Source organism: Columba livia, unplaced genomic scaffold (assembly GCF_036013475.1).
Source record: "Columba livia isolate bColLiv1 breed racing homer unplaced genomic scaffold, bColLiv1.pat.W.v2 Scaffold_140, whole genome shotgun sequence".
Lineage (NCBI taxonomy): Eukaryota > Metazoa > Chordata > Aves > Columbiformes > Columbidae > Columba > Columba livia.
The window spans coordinates 250,001-270,090 of NW_027043036.1; the positions used below are offsets into that span (position 1 = coordinate 250,001).

A 20,090-nucleotide genomic window follows, 5' to 3' on the forward strand; every position below is an offset into this window, starting at 1 on the left:
CATGGAAAAGTCTTGGAAGTGGGGCTGAGCATAGGTGTGCTACAGTTGTCACCTCTCTGGGAAGACAACAGGAGTTTGACCAATGTCAGACAGAGCCGATTTCAGCTGCTCCAAGATGGACCCACTCCTTGCCAAACCTGAGCCACTCAGTGATGCTGGCAGCACCTCTGGCATATTGTACTTGAGAAAGGGTAAAAAACGCTGCACAACAGCAGGTGGGAGAGAGGAGGGAGGAGATGTGAGATAAAAGCTCTGCAGACACCAAGGTCATATCCCATAGGACCCAAGCAGGTCCCTCAGCAGGCCAAATCCTGCTCTCCTGAAATCCTGCTCTTGGCCTTGTTCTCATCTCCCAGGAGCCTCAGCTCCACTTTCCCACCCCTGACTGTTCCATCCTGACCAACTCTTTCTGGTTTGTAAGTGTGAAGTCCCACAGGGCACCTCACCCCACTGACTACTCAGTCACCGATGTCAAGAAGATGTTGTCAATGGGCTCCAAACCCTCCTGGAATGCTGGTACCTTGCCGATATTGGGATATCTCAGGTTTGCCACGAGGACATGGCCTGGAAACATGAGGCTTCTTTCATTTGTCTGAAGGAGGCCTCATCTCATTCCTCTTCCTCATCAGTGAATCTGTACCTGATGTCCAGTCACCTCAACATTGCCCATGTTGTTCTGCCCTCTCATGCTGACTCCTCAACATTCAGCTGACATTGTCTGTCCCCAGGCAGAGCTCCACGCATTCCTGCTGCTCTCTCATATGAAGGGAAACTTCCCCTCAAAGTCCAGACCTCTGACATTATGAGTATCAGACGCCCAAGGCCCCACAGTTTCTGCAGGAGATGGTATTTGTAGTGCCCTTCAACTCCACATCCTGGTATCTTGGGAGAGACACCCTTATCAGGATAAGCCGTCTGCATGCAAACATTATGAGCTGAACAAATGGAGCTTCAGTCAAGGGAGAGTGCAGACCTTGAGAAAATCTGGTGTTCGCCCATCAGAAAGCTCTAAAGATTTAAAAAGGGAAGTGACCAGTTCTGTATCGGGGCAGGAGAACAACCCCATTCATCAGGACAGAGCAGGACCTGACACGCTGAGCAGTGACCCTGAGGAGAAGGGCCTGGGCACTACAAGGTCCCCACACCAGCCCGTGGTGCACGCTCACCATGAACAAGGCAGCTGCACACGGGGCTGCATGAGGAGGAGCGTGGGGACCCAGACACCTGCAGTTCTCGTCCCATTCGGTTCAGCACTGGTGTGACCCACACACACGGGTGTGTGCCAGTGTGCGGCTTCCCAGTTTGGAGCAGCAGGGAGGAACTGGAGAGTGCAGGGCTGTGCCAAGGCAGGTTCAGCACCTTGTGCACATGGTGTGGGGTGCTGAGGGACCTGGGCTGCTTTGGCCCAGCAGCGCTGGGGAGGCTGCAGCAGTGCAGGAGTAGCCTGAGAGTGCTTGCAGGGTGGTTTCAGAAATGCTGGAGGTTTTTCTGCATAGTGGGAAACAGAACTGGAATGAAGTAAAGGGACAGAGTGCAGCTGGGGAGGTCCAGGCTGGACATGAGCAGAAAGGAATGTGGTGGAAGGGCAGTGCTGTGGGGGAGCAGGTCAGCAGAGGGAGTCTGCATCAGCCCAAGGCTTTGTGCTTCAAGGACCAGCTGGGGAGGATGGAGAGATCTCAGCAAAGGAAGGAAGATGCTCAGACAGGAGCAAGGTGGGGCAGCAGGGGGGATGTCTCCAGCCTGCAGGGACAGAGGTGCAGGGGATGCCACAGCACAGGACAGGCTGTCGTGGGGATGACCAAGGGATGTAAAGAGGCTGAAAGCCCCACCAGACATGAGCTCCTTCTCCCCTTGGCTGTGGCTGTTGTCTGCACCTCTGATGCCTGTGAGGAGACACCTTGTCCTTGCAGCACAGGGGACTCACGGCCTCTTGTTCCCAGCCAGGAACCTGGATGGTGTGGGACCATAGTCCTGCCCTTGGCCTTGCACAGCCCCACATCACACTGTCACAGGAAGGGCCCTGGGCAACGTGGGAGGGACAGGATCTGATTTCCAAAGGGGAGTCAAGGTTTGGTCCTTTGGTTAATGAAACACATCCAGTTTTACTGAGCATCAGAGACACCTTTGCTTTGCTTTTCCTGATCTGTCATCATTGCCTCCAGTTTTCTGCTCTAAATAGACCCTGAGACAGTTTCTCAGTAGGTTCCCTCAGTGAGACCCACTAACGTTACAAGAATCTTTGGAGTTTTCATCTGACTTTGACTTCTTGGGAAGTTTCATCAGCTTCCCCTCAGGGTCTGAGGTCCATGGACTCAGCACCAAACCCACCAGAGGGGTCATTGAAGCACCTTCGGCTGCTCCTGTGCTGCTGAGCTGGGCTGGGCTCCTGGGACACAGGGAGCTCATGGCAGCGGCAGCGCTGCAGAGAGACAGCTCTGCCCAGGAGCAGCTCCTCTGCACACGCAGCAGGGCTGAGGGCTCTGCCTGGGGATCTCAGGAGACGAGCAAGGCAGAGAGAGATTAAAGGTGGTCAGGACTGGGAGGATGACTGAGAGCTCACTGGAGGAGAAACCTTTGCAGCCCTTGCCATGGTAAGTCTCTGGGTGCAGGGCAGTGCAGCTGTAGCTCCTGGAGGCATCTCCTAAAACTGGCACAGGCACAGCTTGTAGGGTCTGTAAGGACGGGGCTCTTGTCAGGCCATGTTGAACAGCTGTGAAGCCGGGTGAGCACCCAGGGGTGCCCAGGGCTGTCCTGCAGAGCAGGGTCCCTGCACCCCAGGGCTGTGCCGGGCAGGGACTGTGCCGCCTGCCAGGGTCAGCGCTCAGCCTGCCCGGGAGATCCCATGGCAGCAGCTGTGGGTGGAAGGAGCGACCCCGGGCAGGGCAGGCAGGGAGCTTGTGGGGTTGAAGGGGGCTGTGTGGGTCAGGGCTGCTCAGAGCTCCAGATCCCCCCACAGACATGGCAGAGGGTCCTTCAGAACAACAACATCGAGAGAGAAACAGCTGCAAGGGAAGGAGTCTGTGCTTTCAGTTTTCCACTCTTGCTCGTCTGGGTGTGCAGTGGGAGATGGGGATTTATTTCTCTCTTTGGAGCAGACACTGAGACCCCAGTTCTCGTTAGGACTGGTCTGAGCTGCTCCTGAGCCCCTGCACACACAGAGCTGCCCCTGGGCAGTGTCAGGAGGTGTGAGCAGGACAGAGCTGAGCACACAGCGGGTGGGACGGGGTCTGTGACACTGACAGGGAGCAGACCAGGGACAGACACACAGCTCCAGGCAGCACAGACATGGGCAGGGAGAGTTAACTGCTACCAGAAATGCTGGGGATGGGATTTAGGAACCTCTCTCATATGCTCTCGGTTGCAGACACATTTCGAAGTGCAACCCCTGGTCTCCTCTCCTCCCCAGCAGACCCTCTGCCCCAAAGCCATGGGGTCCAGGTCACGAGTCTCCACCTCAGCAGCTGGACCTCCAGGTGAAGGGTTCCTGGAACGTGGTACACAAATAAGGTGCTAAAAGTGCTTGCTCTACAGTGTCATTATGTGAGTGGCAGCAGCACAGCCGGGTCAGGAGAAGGTTCCACAGCATGCCCGTCTGCCTTTCTGTCCTTGCTTTATTTTCTGGTAGCACTGCAGTGTCCTTCCCTGTTTCTCCACCTGTCCCTGGTGCTTTTGCTCTCTGAGGTTGGGGTAGGAGTGTGGGTCACTCCTTGTTCTGACATCAACTCAGTGGGTCTTGCCCCAGGGGTATGTTCATGGAAACCAGATGCCCAAGCTGCATTTTGAACTGTGATGAACAGTTTTTAATCCCATGGTAGAAAGAGAGAATGAGCTGAAACATCCCTCCATCGGGGAGGGGGTTTTCCATGAGAAACAGCATGTTTGTTTTCCTCAGAGAAGTCTCCTCTAACTGTCACTGTCTTTCCTCCTATGACAGGTCGTCATGCCCACAGGCAGCCAATGTCCAACAGCAGCTCCATCACCCAGTTCCTCCTCCTGCCGTTCACAGACACACGGGAGCTGCAGCTCTTGCACTTCTGGCTCTTCCTGGGCATCTACCTGGCTGCCCTCCTGGGCAACGGCCTCATCATCACCACCATAGCCTGGGACCAGCACCTCCACACCCCCATGTACTTCTTCCTGCTCAACCTCGCCCTCATTGACCTGGGCTCCATCTCCACCACTGTGCCCAAATCCATGGCCAATTCCTTCTGGGACACCAGGGCCATCTCATACTCAGGATGTGTTACACAGCTCTTTTCGTTTTCCTTCTTGATAGTAGCAGAGTATTCTATGCTCACCATCATGTCCTACGACCGCTATGTTGCCATCTGCAAACCCCTGCACTACGGGACCCTTCTGGGCAGCAGAACTTGTGTCCACATGGCAGCAGCTGCCTGGGCCACTGGGTTTCTCAGTGCTCTGCTGCACACGGCCAATACATTTTCACTGCCCCTGTGCAAGGGCAATGCCCTGGGCCAGTTCTTCTGTGAAATCCCCCAGATCCTCAAGCTCTCCTGCTCACACTCCTACCTCAGGGAACTTGGGCTTATTGTGGTTAGTGCCTGTTTGGTTTTTATGTGCTGCATTTTCATCGTGGTGTCCTATGTGCAGATCTTGAGGGCCGTGCTGAGGATCCCCTCTGAGCAGGGACGGCACAAAGCCTTTTCCACCTGCCTCCCTCACCTGGCTGTCATCTCTCTGTTTGCCAGCACCTCCTTTTTTGCCTACCTGAAGCCCCCCTCCATCTCTTCCCCATCCTTGGACCTGCTGGTGTCTGTTCTATACTCGCTGATACCTCCAACATTGAACCCCCTCATCTACAGCATGAGGAACAGGGAACTCAAGGATGCCCTGAGGAAACTAATGGAGGGATGCATTTGAAAAATAATAAAGTGTTCATCATCTTCTCTTTAACAAATAACAGTTTTAATGTAACTCATTAGAGGCCCAGACTTGTGTGTGTGTGTTGGTGGTGTTTATTTTTTAATAAATCATGATATTTTTGTCATCCCCTTTCTAATTCATTGTCAGCTTTTTTTCAAACCCACTGGCTGTATAAATATGGACCCATGCTCTCTGTGTATTAAAACAAAATAAAGGGCTCTGCAGTGATTTTTTTTTCACTGATATTCTTCCTGCAAGGCCTGTTTGGAGCTGCAGGGACAGGTCCTGTGTGCATGGGAGGAGGGAAAAGAGTCCATCCTGGCAGCCCTGCCAGGGAGCAGCAGCGCTTGTTCTTCCAGAGCTGTTCTGGTTCCACTCCCACACTCTCCTTCTCATCCCTGGTGTTGGTGCAAGGCCTGAGTGCTCTGGCAGCTTGGTCACCGTCCTGCTGTGTGTCAGTGCTGTGAGCGCAGGCAGGGACAGGCAATGGGTACTGCTGTGACAGAGCTGGCCTCACAACAGCCTTTCCAGATAGAAACGTGATCTCCTATGGGCAGTGCCAAAAGGCTTATGTCTTCTTCAAGTTTCTTTCAAGAACTCTCACAAGAAAGCAGCCTGGAGGTTGAAACATCAGAGTACAGCTGAACGGTGTGTGGCTGGCACCCAGCAGTGTCCTCTCACAGCCAGGCTCCTGCCAGAGACCTGCAGGACCAGCAGAGCAGGGGCTGGGCTGTGCCCCTGTGCACTGGACACCCCACAGAAGCTGCCCCAGGGCATTGTCATGGACTGGCCCTTCACAACCACCATTTCCATCACTGGCCTCTCACCCCAGCTCAGAGTTCTTTGTCTCTTCATGGAATTACACTGAATGAGTAGGTGAGAGGTTCATGTTTGCATTGTACAGATGAGATGTGAGCATGCACATCACGTACGTGAGGTGACACAAACCCAAGTCTGAACAAACACCATCAGCTATTCCTTGTTGTTCCATGAAGGCCTGTGAGACAGACAGTTTATTGAGGTCACGTCATGTTGGGACTAATATCCCATAGGAAACCACCAGAATGCAGCACTGGGATGTGCTTCCTTGAGCCAATGTCCATTCCTAATGATGAGGGACATCAAAGATGAATGCAGAACATGGGAACACACCGTGCAGCTGAGGAGCCTCCCAATCTCTAGGAACAGAAGGCCAGAGAGACACTGTGACTTCTGCCTCTGTGTGTATAAGGGAAAGTGTCTGACCCTGAATGTCTCAATGTGTTTCACAGTCCACGAGGCCAGCTCAGATTTGGACACCTGACAGAACCCTGATATTTCTGTGTGTGACTCCACGGACAAACCCCAGTGGCCCAGTGAGATTCATCTCAGCTTACTTGGACAGGCTCACCGCAAGTGTCCCTGTTTGCTCCATTTCCTTTGCCATCTCCATCACATGCTGTTCTACACAGTCCTGCATCTGCTCCTCTTTCCCTGTGGGAAATTCTGGATTGTGGTCTCAAAAGTGCCACAGTAATCAGAGAGGTGCAGTGGTCCTTCAAAACGGCAGAGGACAAAGGCCATCTTCAAGAATAGCAGGAAGGAGAACTGGGAGAATTATGGTCTGGTCAACCTACCTCTGTCCCTGGGAGAGAGATGGGAGAGGGCCACATTCTCCTGCAGCCATGACCAGGCTGTCGAAGGACAAGGAAGGGATTGCTGAACGCAAATGGGCAGGGGAAAGAAAGGCGTGTTGTGTACATGTAGTTTTGCAAGGCCCCAGACATGGTCTCCTGTGGTGCCTTAGAGCAGGTTGGGGAGATCTGGGATAAAGATGTGGATGTTGTGATGGGTGGGGAGTTGGCTGGATGACCAAGCCCAAATATCATCAGTGGTACAAAGTCCTCTGTTTAGCCGGTTTCCAGCAGCATCCCTCAGTGGTGAGTACTTGGGCCAACACTGTTGAACGGCTTTATTCTGCCTCTTCAATATGTCATGGAGCACATTTTCAGCTCCTTTGTGGATGATGCAAAGCTGGGCAGAGGCCTAGAACAACATCACCTGGTGGACCCTTCCTGGAGCAGGAGATTGAGAAAAGATGATGTTCAGGGCTCTCTTCACACCTGAGTTATTCTATGATTCAATGAATCTTCACCTTGGAGAGGTGTTTGAAGACAGAAGATGTCCTTACCAGCTAAAAGAATGAATCTTGCCTGCAATTGCTAACCTAAAATATGTAAATCCTCTCAGTTTGGGTCTGTCTGCTCCGCTAACAAAGATAAAAGTGACTTTTAAAACACCCAGTCAGAACCTGCAAAGAATACTGTCCATGCAGCTCAGACACTCTGGATCCTGCACAAATAGCTGAGTCTTGTTTTAACATCTGTCTCAAGACTGTTACATAAAGTGTCATTTAGCTGAACTTTGCTCCTTTTACGCTCATTATAATACTAAACCACACATCCCCAGGATGGGAGCCCCAGGCTCAGCCCGGAACACTCTCTCTCAACAAGCATGTGTAGTGGTAAAATGATTATGTAACCAATATGCCAATGTGTAAGCACTTGGCTCTTTAGGACTGCCGGGAGGGTGTGAATGTAGGGATAAGATTTGTATATAATAGATGTTCCTTCTCTATCTGTTGTGCTGGTTTCATTCCAGCATCCAGACTTGCACAACTCTGGAATAAACAAGATCTCATCTCTGGGGGTGGGATTGGCTTTGCACTTCAGGTAGCGAATTCACCATGAGAACCAGGAAGAAGGAAAACAATAAGAAATAAAAGAGGTGGGAGAGGACATAGAAAAGGTTCCAACATTTCACATTCCTGTCAAGAATGCTTCTCCTCTCAGATATTTAGCAGGAAATAGATTTGATCAGTTTGAGAAAACAAGCATAGTTTTATCTAATCAGGTCGCGGCCCATAAGGAGGGGGATGGATGGGTGTGGGATTATGATGGCAGTAGAGCCTCCTAAACTCATAACTGAGTGGAAAGACTTTGGCTGTGAAGGGGACAGTGGGGTCAGTTCTGTGTCTGGAGGTGACAGCCCAGCAGCAGGGACATGGCTGGGAAAGAACCTCTGCCCAAGGGCCCACAGGTCTTACCCAGGAAGAGAGACGGGTTGTCATGTCCATCCCACCTGAGAACATGACGGGACAGCAGCAGGGACGTGGTTGTGTCTGTCAGAGAAGCTGAAAGGCCAGCAGCACTCATGGGATTTAGAAGATCATGGTGAGGTGACTTCTCTCTGGTCAGGTAAAAGACCACAATAAACCTGACGGTTTGGGTTCCCTGCATGAAGGGCAGTTTGTGAGATGGTCGAGCTTGTCTGGATAGTGGGAAGAAGCAGGAAAGAGAAAAAAAGAAGTCTATTTGGAAGGTGAGGAATGGGTATGAGGAGGAAGAAATGTGACTGGAAGGGCAGTGCTGTGGTGCAAGAGGTGACCCAGAGGGAGCTGGATCAGCCCATGGTTTGTGTGCCAAAGAGCAGCCAGTGAGGGTGCAGACACAGCAGTGAAGGTGCAGAAATGCTGGGGTGAGAGCAGGTGGGGAAGCGAGATGGGTGTCTGCAGCCTGCAGGGAAAGAGGGGCAGGGGTAGCACCGTGTAGAACAGCCTGAGGTGGAGATGGCAAAGGGCGCTGTAAGGCTGGAAGGGACCCACAGAACCCAGGTCTCTGTCCCCTTGGCCAGGGCAGTTGTCTCTGACACTGAGGCTCAGGAGAAGACATGTCGTCCTCATGGCACTGGGGCCTCGGTGCCTCCTTGCAGCCCCATGGGGAAGCTGGAAGTTGTTGTCCCAGTGTTGTCCTTCCCTGGGCCTTGCACACCCACATCCCACGGTCCCAGGAAGAGCCCTGAGCCGTGTGTGAGGGACAGGATCCCCCTTCCCATTGCCTGCAGGTCATGGCTCCTCCTTTCTGCTTCAGAAAGCAAACCAAGGGGTTTTTGAGTATCAGAGCTTAAAAAAGGACTCAAAGGAGACCTCATGGTGGCTACAGCTTCCTCACAAGGGGAGAAGGAGGGGAAGGGACTAATCTATTCTCTCTGCTGACCAATGACATTCCCCAAGGGAATGGCAGAAAGATGAGACAGGGGAGGTTTAGGTTGGACATGAGGAAAAGGTTCTTCCCCCAGAGGTGCTGGACACTGAACAGGCTCCCCAGGGAGGTGTCACGGCCCCAACCTGACTGTGTTCAAGAAGAGACTGGACACAAGAAGAGTCCTCAAGAAGACACAAGAAGAGTTCAAGAAGAGTCCTCAGACACACGGGGTGACCTGTGGGGTGTCCTGTGCAGGGACAGTAGTTGGACTCCATGATAATTTGGGTCCGTCCAACTCAGGACATTCCATGATTCTATGAAATGCTAGGTCAAAAATTTTCATTGTACAGATGAGATGTAAACATACACATCATGTGCATGTCCACTGTGTGCATGTGGTGAGATGAACCCAAGGGAGCACAAATGCCATCAGCTATTCCTTGGGGTGCCATAAAGGTCAGTGGGGCAGAGACGGTGTTCAGGGGTCTCTTCCAGCCTGCGTTATTGTAGGATTCCATGAATCTTTTCCTTGGAGAGCTCTTTCACGTCAGAATAGACAGAGGAAGGAGAAGAAAAAATCAGAGGCAGAAGCAGAGATGTAAAATGCCCCAGAGCAAATACAGCAGCTCCTCTGAGGAACGTTTCTCCACTCAAACCCTTGATAGGAAATCTATTGGATACATTTGATGAAAGCAGCTCAGTTTGATCTGCTCACACACTGGACCACAAGGAGGGTGATGGTGGGTACGATGCCATGTGATCACTTGTGTCTCAGGAACTCATAGTCCAGCAGGAAGCCAATGGCTGTGGAGGGGACTGTGAGGTCACTTCTGCCTCTGCAGGGGATTGGCCAACAGCAGGAACAGGGCTGGGAAAGGACTGTGAGGTCACACACACCAGACGAGCAATCGGGCCCAATCAGCATGGCTGGATGAAAGGCAGGTCCTGCTTGACCACCCTGATCTCCTTCTGTGACAAGGTGACCGGCTGAGCAGATGAGGGAAAGTCTGTCGTGGGGAGTGAATCCGCCACACGGGCTGTGGGTGTTGTGTCCTTAGACTGCAGTAAAGCCTTTGACACCGTATCCCACAGCATCTCCTGGAGAAGTGGCAGTTCGTGGCCTGGATGGTGTATCTGCGATGGGTAAAGAACTGGCTGGAAGGCATTTTAGAGCCATTTGTCCCCTTCCTGTTCACATGGGCATCCCATGAATGCACCACTGCTCTACCCCAGTGTAGACAGGCACAAGGCCTTCTCCTCCTGGACCTCTCACCTCACCTGTGCCACTGGTTTCTCCAGCACCCTCATCCTGGACTGTGGGATGCCCAGAACAGCCCTCGCAAGACAGTTTGACAAAGTCTTTTATCTCCACCATCCCCACATCCCTGCTCAATCTCCTCATGTACAGCTCAAGGAACAGAAAGGTTGGGTACAAGTGGGGCATTGAGAAAAATGGTCAGGAAAGCTTTGAGGTGCACAGAGAGCCAATCAACATGTTGGCCTGCTGCTCTCTCTGAACAGGCCCTGAAGAGCAGCACAGCATTTGCTGTGTCCCAGAAACTCGCCTGGAAGGTTGGGATATGGAGAAAAGGTTTGGTCTGGGAAGGGACAGACAGGTGCTGGTGGAACTGGCTGGTGTGACCGTGAGACATCTCTCCAACACCTCAGAAAAGTCCTGGCTCTCAGGGAGGCTGCATGGTCCTCTGAGAAAGAAAATAGCAAAAATTACTTATCATGGAATCATAGAATAATTGTGGTTGGAAGAGACCCTTAGGATCATTGAGTCCAACCATAACCTTAATCTAGCACTAAACCATGTCCCTAAGAGCCCCATCTATCTGTGTTTTAAACACCTTTCAGTGATGGGGACTCCACAACCTCACTGGGCAGTCTGCTCCATTGCTTCAAAACCCTTTCCGTGAAGAATTTCTTCCTAATATCCAATCTAAACCTCCGCGTGTGCAACTTGAGGCCATTTCATCTTGTCCTATCACTTGCTACTTGGGACAAGAGACCAACACCCTCCATGATAAAACCTCCTTTCAGGCAGCTGCAGAGAGTAATAAGGTCTCCCCTCAGCCTCCTGTTCTCAAGGCTGAACAGCCCCAGCTCCCTCAACCGCCCCTCGTCAGACTGGTGCTCCAGACCCTTCACCAGCCTTGTCACCCTCCTCTGAACTCTCTCCAGCACCTCAATGTCTTCCTTGCCATGAGCAGCCTAAAACTGACCCCAGGATTCAAGGTGCAGCCTCACCAGTGCCCAGTACAAAGGGATGATCACTTCTCTAGACCTGCTGTGCAAGACACAACATGATCTTGGCTTCATGCCTGCAGGCCCATCAGATGTCAGTTGATGTCAATGGATATTAAATTAAGAAGAACTGAAGACAAAGGTCCAAAGCAAAGGAAGGTGTCAACATACTGTTTGTTCGTTGTTTTGTTTATATTTATTTATTTATTTATTTATTTGTCTTTGTAGGGGAGTTTCTTTTCTTTAAAAATGAAAGAGTATTCCAGAACTGGGCATGGGTTTAGGACACAAATGTCTTCAGCTCCAGGGACACAAACACCTGGTGCCAGTGTAGATGCCCCGGGAACCCCTGCCCAGGCTCCACCTGCACTGCAAGGTGCTCTGGTCTCCCCAGGTCCTGTGTGAGAGATGCCAATCCCAGGCCAGCACCTCAGGTACACTGGGCCCGTAAAATGGCACTGGCTGTTTATGGTGAGACAGCTGATGACTGATGTCTGTCTGGAAGTGTACTAAGGACAGGAGAGGAAATACTGGTCTTCCCCTGTACTTCTATTACCAACACTCTATTATTTCATCTCCCTCGTCATTCAGGAGTTCCCACCTCTCCTGACTAAATGCCCCTGTCCAAGGACAACTTTCCAGCACTGTGTGGACGTTTGCCCTTCCCAGTGCTCTCAGGTTTCTCCTCCACTTGCTCTTTGGTCATTCAGTGGCCTCTCAACTGTCTGGTTTCTGCTTTGAGCTTCAGGGAGTTACAAACTTGCCCCATTCTTCAGAGCTCTAATTAACATGGCAGTCAACACGTTCATTGTGTTTATTTCGATCCTCTCCTATCTCTCTGTCTAAACCAGTTCTTGTGTGGGTGTCCCTTGTGGATGCTGGACCTCATCAGATCCAGCTTACACACACAGCTGAGGAAAGTGTTTTGCTGTTTATTAAACTGATGTAGGAAAAGTGATGCAATCTGTGGTGGCCAATGAGGGAACCGGCAGACTGGGGGTGGGGGTGAGGAACCAGGTTGTCCATACAGTGTCCAGCCTCAAGGACTGTTCTCCTGCCTGTCCAGATGTCTTCAGGAGACCCTCGGGATCAATGTCCAGTGTAGAATGCTGCTGTCACTTCTTCTATACACTGAAAAATGACAGAAAATACCCTGGAAAGAAAAAACCCTCCTTTATGAAATCTTCTTTGAAATCTTCCTCAGCAAGTGTCCCATTGAAACCTCTCCAGTTAGTTCTACAAGTCTGGAAGGTTTAAAGGAAATTACAGAAAGAAACATCGCTCGTTATGTCTTTCTGTGTTTTAATGAGCCCCATGGCGTATTTGGTGCTGAGTCCATGAACCTCAGATACCAAGGACAGGCTGAAGAATCTGCTCAAGAAGTCCAAGTCAGAACAAACTCCAAAGTACCTTGAAGCATTAATGGTCCCACTGAGGGCTGTTACTGACAAAGCCTCCCCAGGGACTCGTTAGAGCAGATAATTGGAGGCTGTGATTGCATCAGGCAAAGGCAAAGTGCAGCAGCTCTGATGCTGAGAAAGCCCTTGGTTTGTCTGATGAAGGACAATGGCCAAGCCTTGAGCCCCTGCCCCTGGGAAGGGAGATCCTGTCCCTCACGTGTGAGTCAGGTTCTTCCTGGGGATGTGGGGAGTGTGATGCCAAGTGAAGGACAACAGTGTCATACCTCCCTGTCTCCCTGCGGGTGTGCAAGGAGGCAAAGAAGCCCCATGGCCATGATGACTGTGTCTTTTCTTAGGCCTCATTGGCAGAGGCATCAGCCATAGCCAAGGGGACAAAGACCTCGGCTCTTTCAGGGTGCCTTGCCAGCACCCTTGGCCATCTCCACCACAGTCCATCCTACACTGTCCCAGGCCTGTGGCTGTTTCCCCACAGGCTGCAGACACTGCATGTGCTTCCCCACCTTGTTCTCAGCCCAGTGTGTCCCCACCTGTGCTGCTGTCTCTCCATCCTCACCAGCTGTTCTTGAAACACAAGGTCATGGCTGATCCAGAGTCCCTCTGAATGACCACAGCACTGTGCTCAGAATGACGTTTCTTTATCCTGACTGCACTCTGGACCTCCAGAGCTGTAGTTTCTGATGGTTTTCCTTTCTCATGCTTTTACGCACTAAAAAACTAAAACAAAACCAAACCACAAACAAACAAACAAAAAACAAACAAAAAACAAAACCACAAACAAACAAAAACAACAAACCAAAACCAACCAACCAAACAAACAAAAAGCCATCATCTTGGAAAGTGATTTTCAAGAGTTCTTGAGCCACTGCTATCCTTCTCTCTCAATGTTCTACCCCAGCCAGCAACTAAGACCACAATAGCTGCTCACGTAGTCCCCGAACCTATTAAGTGCGATATGGAAGATAACCGAAGTGAATGGAGAAACCCGTGGGTTCAGAAACAGCATTTTAATAAGACAATAAAAATAGTATAATATACTACTACTACTACGTATATAGTTAAATGAAATGAAACTTAAAAATTAAAATGATTCTATGAAACACTAGGGCAAAACTCTATGAGATGTAAACACACGGCTCAGGGCGGTTCCTTCTCTTAGACTTTTTTGCAGAGACAACTGCCCTGGCCAAGGGGACACAGACCTGGGTTCTGTGGGTCACTTCCAGCCTTACAGCGCCCTTTGCCATCTCCACCACAGGCTGTTCTACATGGTGCTACCCCTGCCCCTCTTTCCCTGCAGGCTGCAGACACCCATCTCGCTTCCCCACCTGCTCTCACCCAGCATTTCTGCACCTTCACTGCTGTGTCTGCACCCTCACTGGCTGCTCTTTGGCACACAAACCATGGGCTGATCCAGCTCCCTCTGGGTCACCTCTTGCCCCACAGCACTGCTCTTACAGTGACATTTTTTCTTCCTGATAACCAGTCTCTACTTCCCCATCTGCACTTGGTGGCTTTAGTTTTTTTTCTCTGCTGCTTTTTCCCACTACTTTGGAAGCTTTACCATCTCAGAAAATGCCCATCAAGCAGAGATCCCAACCTGTTATTCTTCATGTGGTCTTGCACTTGACCAGAGAGAAGTAATCTCACCATGATTTCCTAAATCCCATGAGTGCTGCTGGCCTTTCAGCTTCTCTGATACACACGACCATGTCCCTGCTGCTGTCCCACCATGTTCTCAGGTGGGATGGATGTGACAACCTGTCTCCAAGGCCTCTTCCTGGGTAGGATCTGTCATACTTAGGCTGAGGTTCTTTCCCAGCCGTGTCCCTGCTGCTGGGCTGTCACCTCCAGACACAGAACTGACCTCACTGTCCCCTTCACAGCCACAGGATTCTGACTGGGTTATGAGTGTCTGAGACACAACTGAACTCATAATACCATAACTATCCATCACCTTTTTTATGGCCCAGGACCCGATCAGATAAAAGTATACTTGTTTTATCAAATTTATCAAACATATTCCCGACTAGAGATTTGAGTTGAAAAACACTCTTCAGAGGAACTGCTGTATTTTTGTTGACAACATTTAGAACTCCTTTTCTGTCTTTTATTCTTTTTATTCTTCCTCTGCCTAATCTGCCTTCAAAATCCTCTCCAAGGGAAAGGTTCATTGAATCGCAGAATAACTTCAGGTTTGAAGAGAGCCCTTGTCTCACTTGTCTCACTGTCCTGCTCCAGGCAGGGTGAACCAGGCGAGGTTGTTCAAGGGTTCCTCACAACTATGCCTCACCACAGAGAAGCTGAAAGTGCACTTGTCACATCATAGAGAGGGAGAATAAAGACGTTTAACAGTGTTGGTCCAAGTGCTGGTCACTGAGGGATTCTACTAGTAACTGGCTGCACAGAGGGCTTTGTACCGCTGATGACATTTGGCTTGATTGTCCAGCCAACTTCCCACCCAGCTTCCAATTCTCCAGCCCAGAGATCACTGATCTGGCTACTAGGACACCAAGGAACACCATGTCTGTGACCCTGCAAAATTCCGGGTATGGCGGCAGGTTGACCAGCTGTTATTTCTCCTTCATGCTTTTCATGCAGATGGGTTTGATATCTGCCTTTTCCAAGACCTCAGAAACCCTCTTACCACTTTGTCTTACTTTTGAGAGCACAACCCAGAATCACAGGCAAGGGTGACAGCAGACAGGAGCACTTTCAATGAGCCTGTCCCAGCAGCTGAGATGAATCTCACTGGGCCACTGAGGTTTGTTCCTGGAGTCACACACAGAAATGCCAGGGTTCTATCAGGCATACATATCTGAGTTGGTCTCAGGACTCCTTGTGCACCCAGGGATGCTCAGAGACAGAATCTGTCCCTTTTACACACAGAGGCAGGAGTCACAGTGTCCCTCTGGCGTCTTGTTGCCACTCCAAAGGGGTGGGAGACACCTCAGCCCTGTGGTGAGTCACCCTGCTCTGCACTAATCTGAGATGTCCCACGTCATGAGGAATGGACACGGGGAGCTCAATTAAGGAAGCACAAGCCAGTGCTGCATTCAGGCAGTTTCCCATGGGGTGTTACTTCCAACAGGAAGTGACCTCAGGACCTTGTGTGTGCCACAGGTTTTCATGGAACCCCAAGGAAGAGCTGATGGTGTTTGTGCTCACTCGTGTTCATGTCACCTCACATCCAAGATGTGCGTGCTCACATCTCATCTGTACAAAGCAACACAGACTGCTGAACTATTCATTGAGTGTCCATCCATGGAGGGAAGAACAGATTCTCTGGGTGAAAGGCCGGTACTGAAAATGGTGGTTGTGAAGGGCCAGTCCATGGTGATTGACCTGAGGCTCCTTCCATGGGGTGTCCAGTGCACAGGGGCACAGCCCTCCCCTGCTCTGCTGGTCCTGCAGGTCTCTGGCGGGAGCCTGGCTGTGAGAGGACACTGTTGTGTGCCAGCCCTGCACACACACACTGCTCAGCTGTACCCTGGTATTTCATCTGTGGGTCACTTTCTTGGGCATGTTCTTGGGAGAAACTCTGTAAGAAGAATTAAACCTTCAGTCCCTGCCCATAGGAGATCACCTTTCTATCTGGAAAGGCTGTTGTGAGGCCAGCTCTGTCACAGCAGTGCCCATTGCCTGTCCCTGCCTACGCTCACAGGACTGACACACAGCAGGACGGTGACCAAGCTGCCAGAGCACTCAGGCCTTGCACCAACACCAGGGATGAGAAGGAGAGTGTGGGAGTGGAACCAGAACAGCTCTGGAAGAACAAGCGCTGCTGCTCCCTGGCAGGGCTGCCAGGATGGACTCTTTTCTTCTCCTTCCATCACAGAAACTGTCCCTGCAGATCCAAAAGGCCTTGCAGGAAGGATATAGTGAAGGACAGAGTGATATAGTGTCACTACAGAACCCTTTATTTTGTTTAAATACACACAGATCATGGCTCCTCATTTACACAACCAGTGGTTATAAAATAAAAGCAGACAGAGATTCAGAAAGGGGATGACAACATTATCGCATCAAAACCAATGTCAATAACAACAGAAAATAGAGATGAGAGGCTGGACGTGTAACTAGTTACATTAAACCTGCTAAGTAGAAGCAGATGGGCAATTTATTGCTTCAGAAAACACTAAGATATGAGTTTCCAGAGGGCATCCTTGAGCTCCTGGTTCCTCATGCTGTAGATGAGGGGGTTCACTGCTGGAGGCACCACTGAGTAGAGAGCAGACACGACCAGGTCCAGGGAAGGAGAACAGATGGATGGGGGCTTCAGGTAGGCAAACATGGCAGTGCTGACAAACAGGGAGACCACGGCCAGGTGAGGGAGGCAGGTGGAAAAGGCTTTGTGCCGTCCCTGCTCAGAGGGGATCCTCAGCACGGCCCTCAAGATCTGAACATAGGAGAAAAGAATGAAAATAAAACACCCAAATAATATGAAGAGACTACCCACAATAAGCCCAAGTTCCCTGAGGTAGGAGTGTGAGCAGGAGAGCTTGAGGATCTGGGGGATTTCACAGAAGAACTGGCCCAGGGCATTGCCAGTGAAAATGTATTGGCTGTTTGCAGCTGTTTGCAGCAGAGCATTAAGAAAGCCAGAGGCCCAGGCAGCTGCTGCCATGTGGACACAAGCTCTGCTGCCCAGGAGGGTCCCGTAGTGCAGGGGTTTGCAGATGGCAACGTAACGGTCGTAGGACATGGGAGTGAGAAGATAAAACTCTGCTGAAGCTAAAAAGACAAACAGAAAGAGTTGTGTAGCACACCCTGCATAGGAAATGACCCTGGTATCCCACAGAGAGCTGGCCATGGATTTGGGGACAGTGGTGGAGATGGAGCCCAGGTCGAGGAGGGCGAGGTTGAGCAGGAAGAAGTACATGGGGGTGTGGAGGTGCTGGTCCCAGGCTATGGTGGTGATGATGAGGCCGTTGCCCAGGAGGGCAGCCAGGTAGATGCCCAGGAAGAGCCAGAAGTGCAAGAGCTGCAGCTCCCATGTGTCTGTGAACGGCAGGAGGAGGAACTGGGTGATGGAGCTGCTGTTGGACATTTGCTTTTCCTGAGCATGGGGTGCTGTAATGCGGAGAAAAAACACAGTGAGAAGCCAGGGAAGAGTTCTGCGACAAAAATGAAACCAAGTCCCATAGACCCTCCCCTGTCACACACAGACACCCTTTTGTTTTTCTAGGAGAACTTTCTCCAGTACTGTGGCTGCAGCCCTGCTTGGTGCTGGAAAATGTGCAACCAAGAGCGGGGCCTCTGCCCATGGGCCGTCGATAAGTCAGTGGGGCCACAGGAACGGTGGGGACTGTCCTGGTTCTGCTAACACAGAAGGGCTGTCAGCACTTGCTTTCCCAGTGATAGGGAACACAGATGGTGAAGGTAGTTTAGGAGTTCCACATTTTTTTACATATCCCCCCATATTCACTGCAGAGTGTTGTTGGTTGTCAGAAACCCTCAGCATTTCTGCTGCACTCAGGGAGAACAGAGCGAGTCCTGCAAGACCAGAGGATGCCTGTGGGTCAGTGCAGAGTGAGGGCAGCTGCTCTGTCCCTCTGTCTTGCTCCAGCTGCCCTGGGCTGGCACCTTTCTGCGATGCGGGCTGATCACACTCCCATGTCACCCTGAAAAGCCACCAGGCAATGCTGAGAGCAGAGGGATCCACCTCAGACCATGACATGTGTTACCCTTTCCCAAGGTCTCAGCACCCCACGTTTAGCCCAGGACACACACGGCTCGTTTCACAAACCCAACAGCATTTCCTCCATCATAGCATCTCAGCACTTCTCCATGGGGAATTCAGATAATGCTAAAGTGCTATAGAATAGTTTTGCATCCTGGAGGGAAGCTCACAGCTTGGAAGGAAACCTCAAGGACATAGTGAAGTGTTCTAATGATGGCATTTGATTGAGGGAGACTCAGCTCAATCCCCAGCCCCACAGACTGCATTGCCCACACCTCACAGGTCAGAGCAAAGCTGGGACACGTGTGCCCATGGACACACCTGCAGGAAAGGACCCACAAGATCAGGCTGTGACTCTGCAGCTGAAACTGCCATCCCCAGAGAGCCTGACAGCAAGAACAAGATCCCAACAGCAGTGACCCAGAGCAGGGGAGCAAGAAGGAAAATGCGGTGAGGGTGGGTGTGAGAGAGGCCAGGGCAGAGGCAGCCGGGCACTCAGACAGCGTCACCCTTCCCCAGCTGTGCAGCACCTCCCAGACACCAACACTGCCGGGCAGCTGCTCTCAGCCCCTGTGCTCTGCAGAGGAGCTGGAGCTCTGGCTGCACAGGAGCTGCTTCATGCCTTGGAGCCCCCGGCCCTGAGGGCAGAGGCTTTGCTGGGTGGGACAGGAGGCCAGGGGGCTGCTCACAGGAGGGATCTGCACTGCGGGGGGTCACAGGGACTCTTCTCTCTTCTCCCTCCCATAACCATTCCGGGTTTGGTTTCCTCTCATTTCTGATCATTTCCCTGCTGCCTGGAGATTCTCCCCTGGGAGGTGTTTCCCTGTCCATGTCTCTTCCCTGTCAGTGCTCACAGACCATCCCACCCTCTGTGCCCTCCCCCTGGCCCTACAGATCCTGCCTGTTCACAGGGCGCTGCCTGGGGGCAACTTCCTGTTTGCAGGCTGGAAAACAGGACAGGTCAGACTAAGGCTGACGGGTCCAGCCAAGGTGATGCAGGTGCTGTGCACAGGCAGAGGGGTGGGGAAGGGATGTCATGAGCCTTCTGGCAGATGGACTGATCACTCAGAGTTGCAGTTCAGGAGTCTCAGTGACTTGTTTAAGCACCACATCTGCACATCTTTTAAACACCTCCAGCAATGGAAGCTCCAATCCTGAGCTGGCAGGACACCACTGGCTGCAGTTGGACATAAGATACTGGTCATGGCTGTGAGTTCAGCCCTCGCTGGCAGAATGTCTCACACCCTCACTGAGGAGGGCAGGGGGCTGGGAGATGGGAGCACGTTTCAGTTTCCAGATCCCAGCACAGAGCCCAAACCATCCTGCCCTTGGACTCTGGATCCCATTTCCTGAGATGCAAAGCTGGTTGGGCTTCTGTGGGTAATCATGTTAAAAGGCATGAATAATCCTTCAAGTGATTGTGAAATTTGTCTAGGAATGTTAGTTTTATATGCTTATATTTAAATATCTGGAAAATAGTACTCTGCATCTGTGGTAGCCCCTCTGGCAATGACAATTGAATAGGTATTTGCACTATAAGGCTCCATACCTCATCCACAAGCACACATCTAAGTGGTTCAGATGAAGGGTGTCTGGCAAACGTCACCCTTTGTGTCCCCAGGTGATGGACACTGCTCATGTGCCTCTGCAGAGAGTGGCAGGAGCTGGATCCCCTTCTCGGGACAGACTCCTTCCGGGAGAGACACAGACACAGGGGGAACTCATCAGGGCTTTACAGCATTTCACTGGGCATCAGTTTGACATATTGGGTGCTGTCCTGTGACTGCCCTTTCTCCACAAACAATCATACAAACACAACCATTTAGTAAGACA

The 20,090-nt window shown here is 51.3% G+C and overlaps 1 protein-coding gene across 1 annotated transcript; it reads left to right on the top strand.

The window, feature by feature from the left end:
- The first annotated feature begins 3,957 nt into the window (after positions 1 to 3,957).
- LOC135577780 (olfactory receptor 14J1-like) lies at positions 3,958 to 4,881 on the top strand. The gene has a single exon (XM_065047902.1). The coding sequence runs from the start codon at positions 3,958 to 3,960 to the stop codon at positions 4,879 to 4,881; it is 924 nt and encodes a 307-aa protein (XP_064903974.1).
- Positions 4,882 to 20,090: the final 15,209 nt, after the last annotated feature.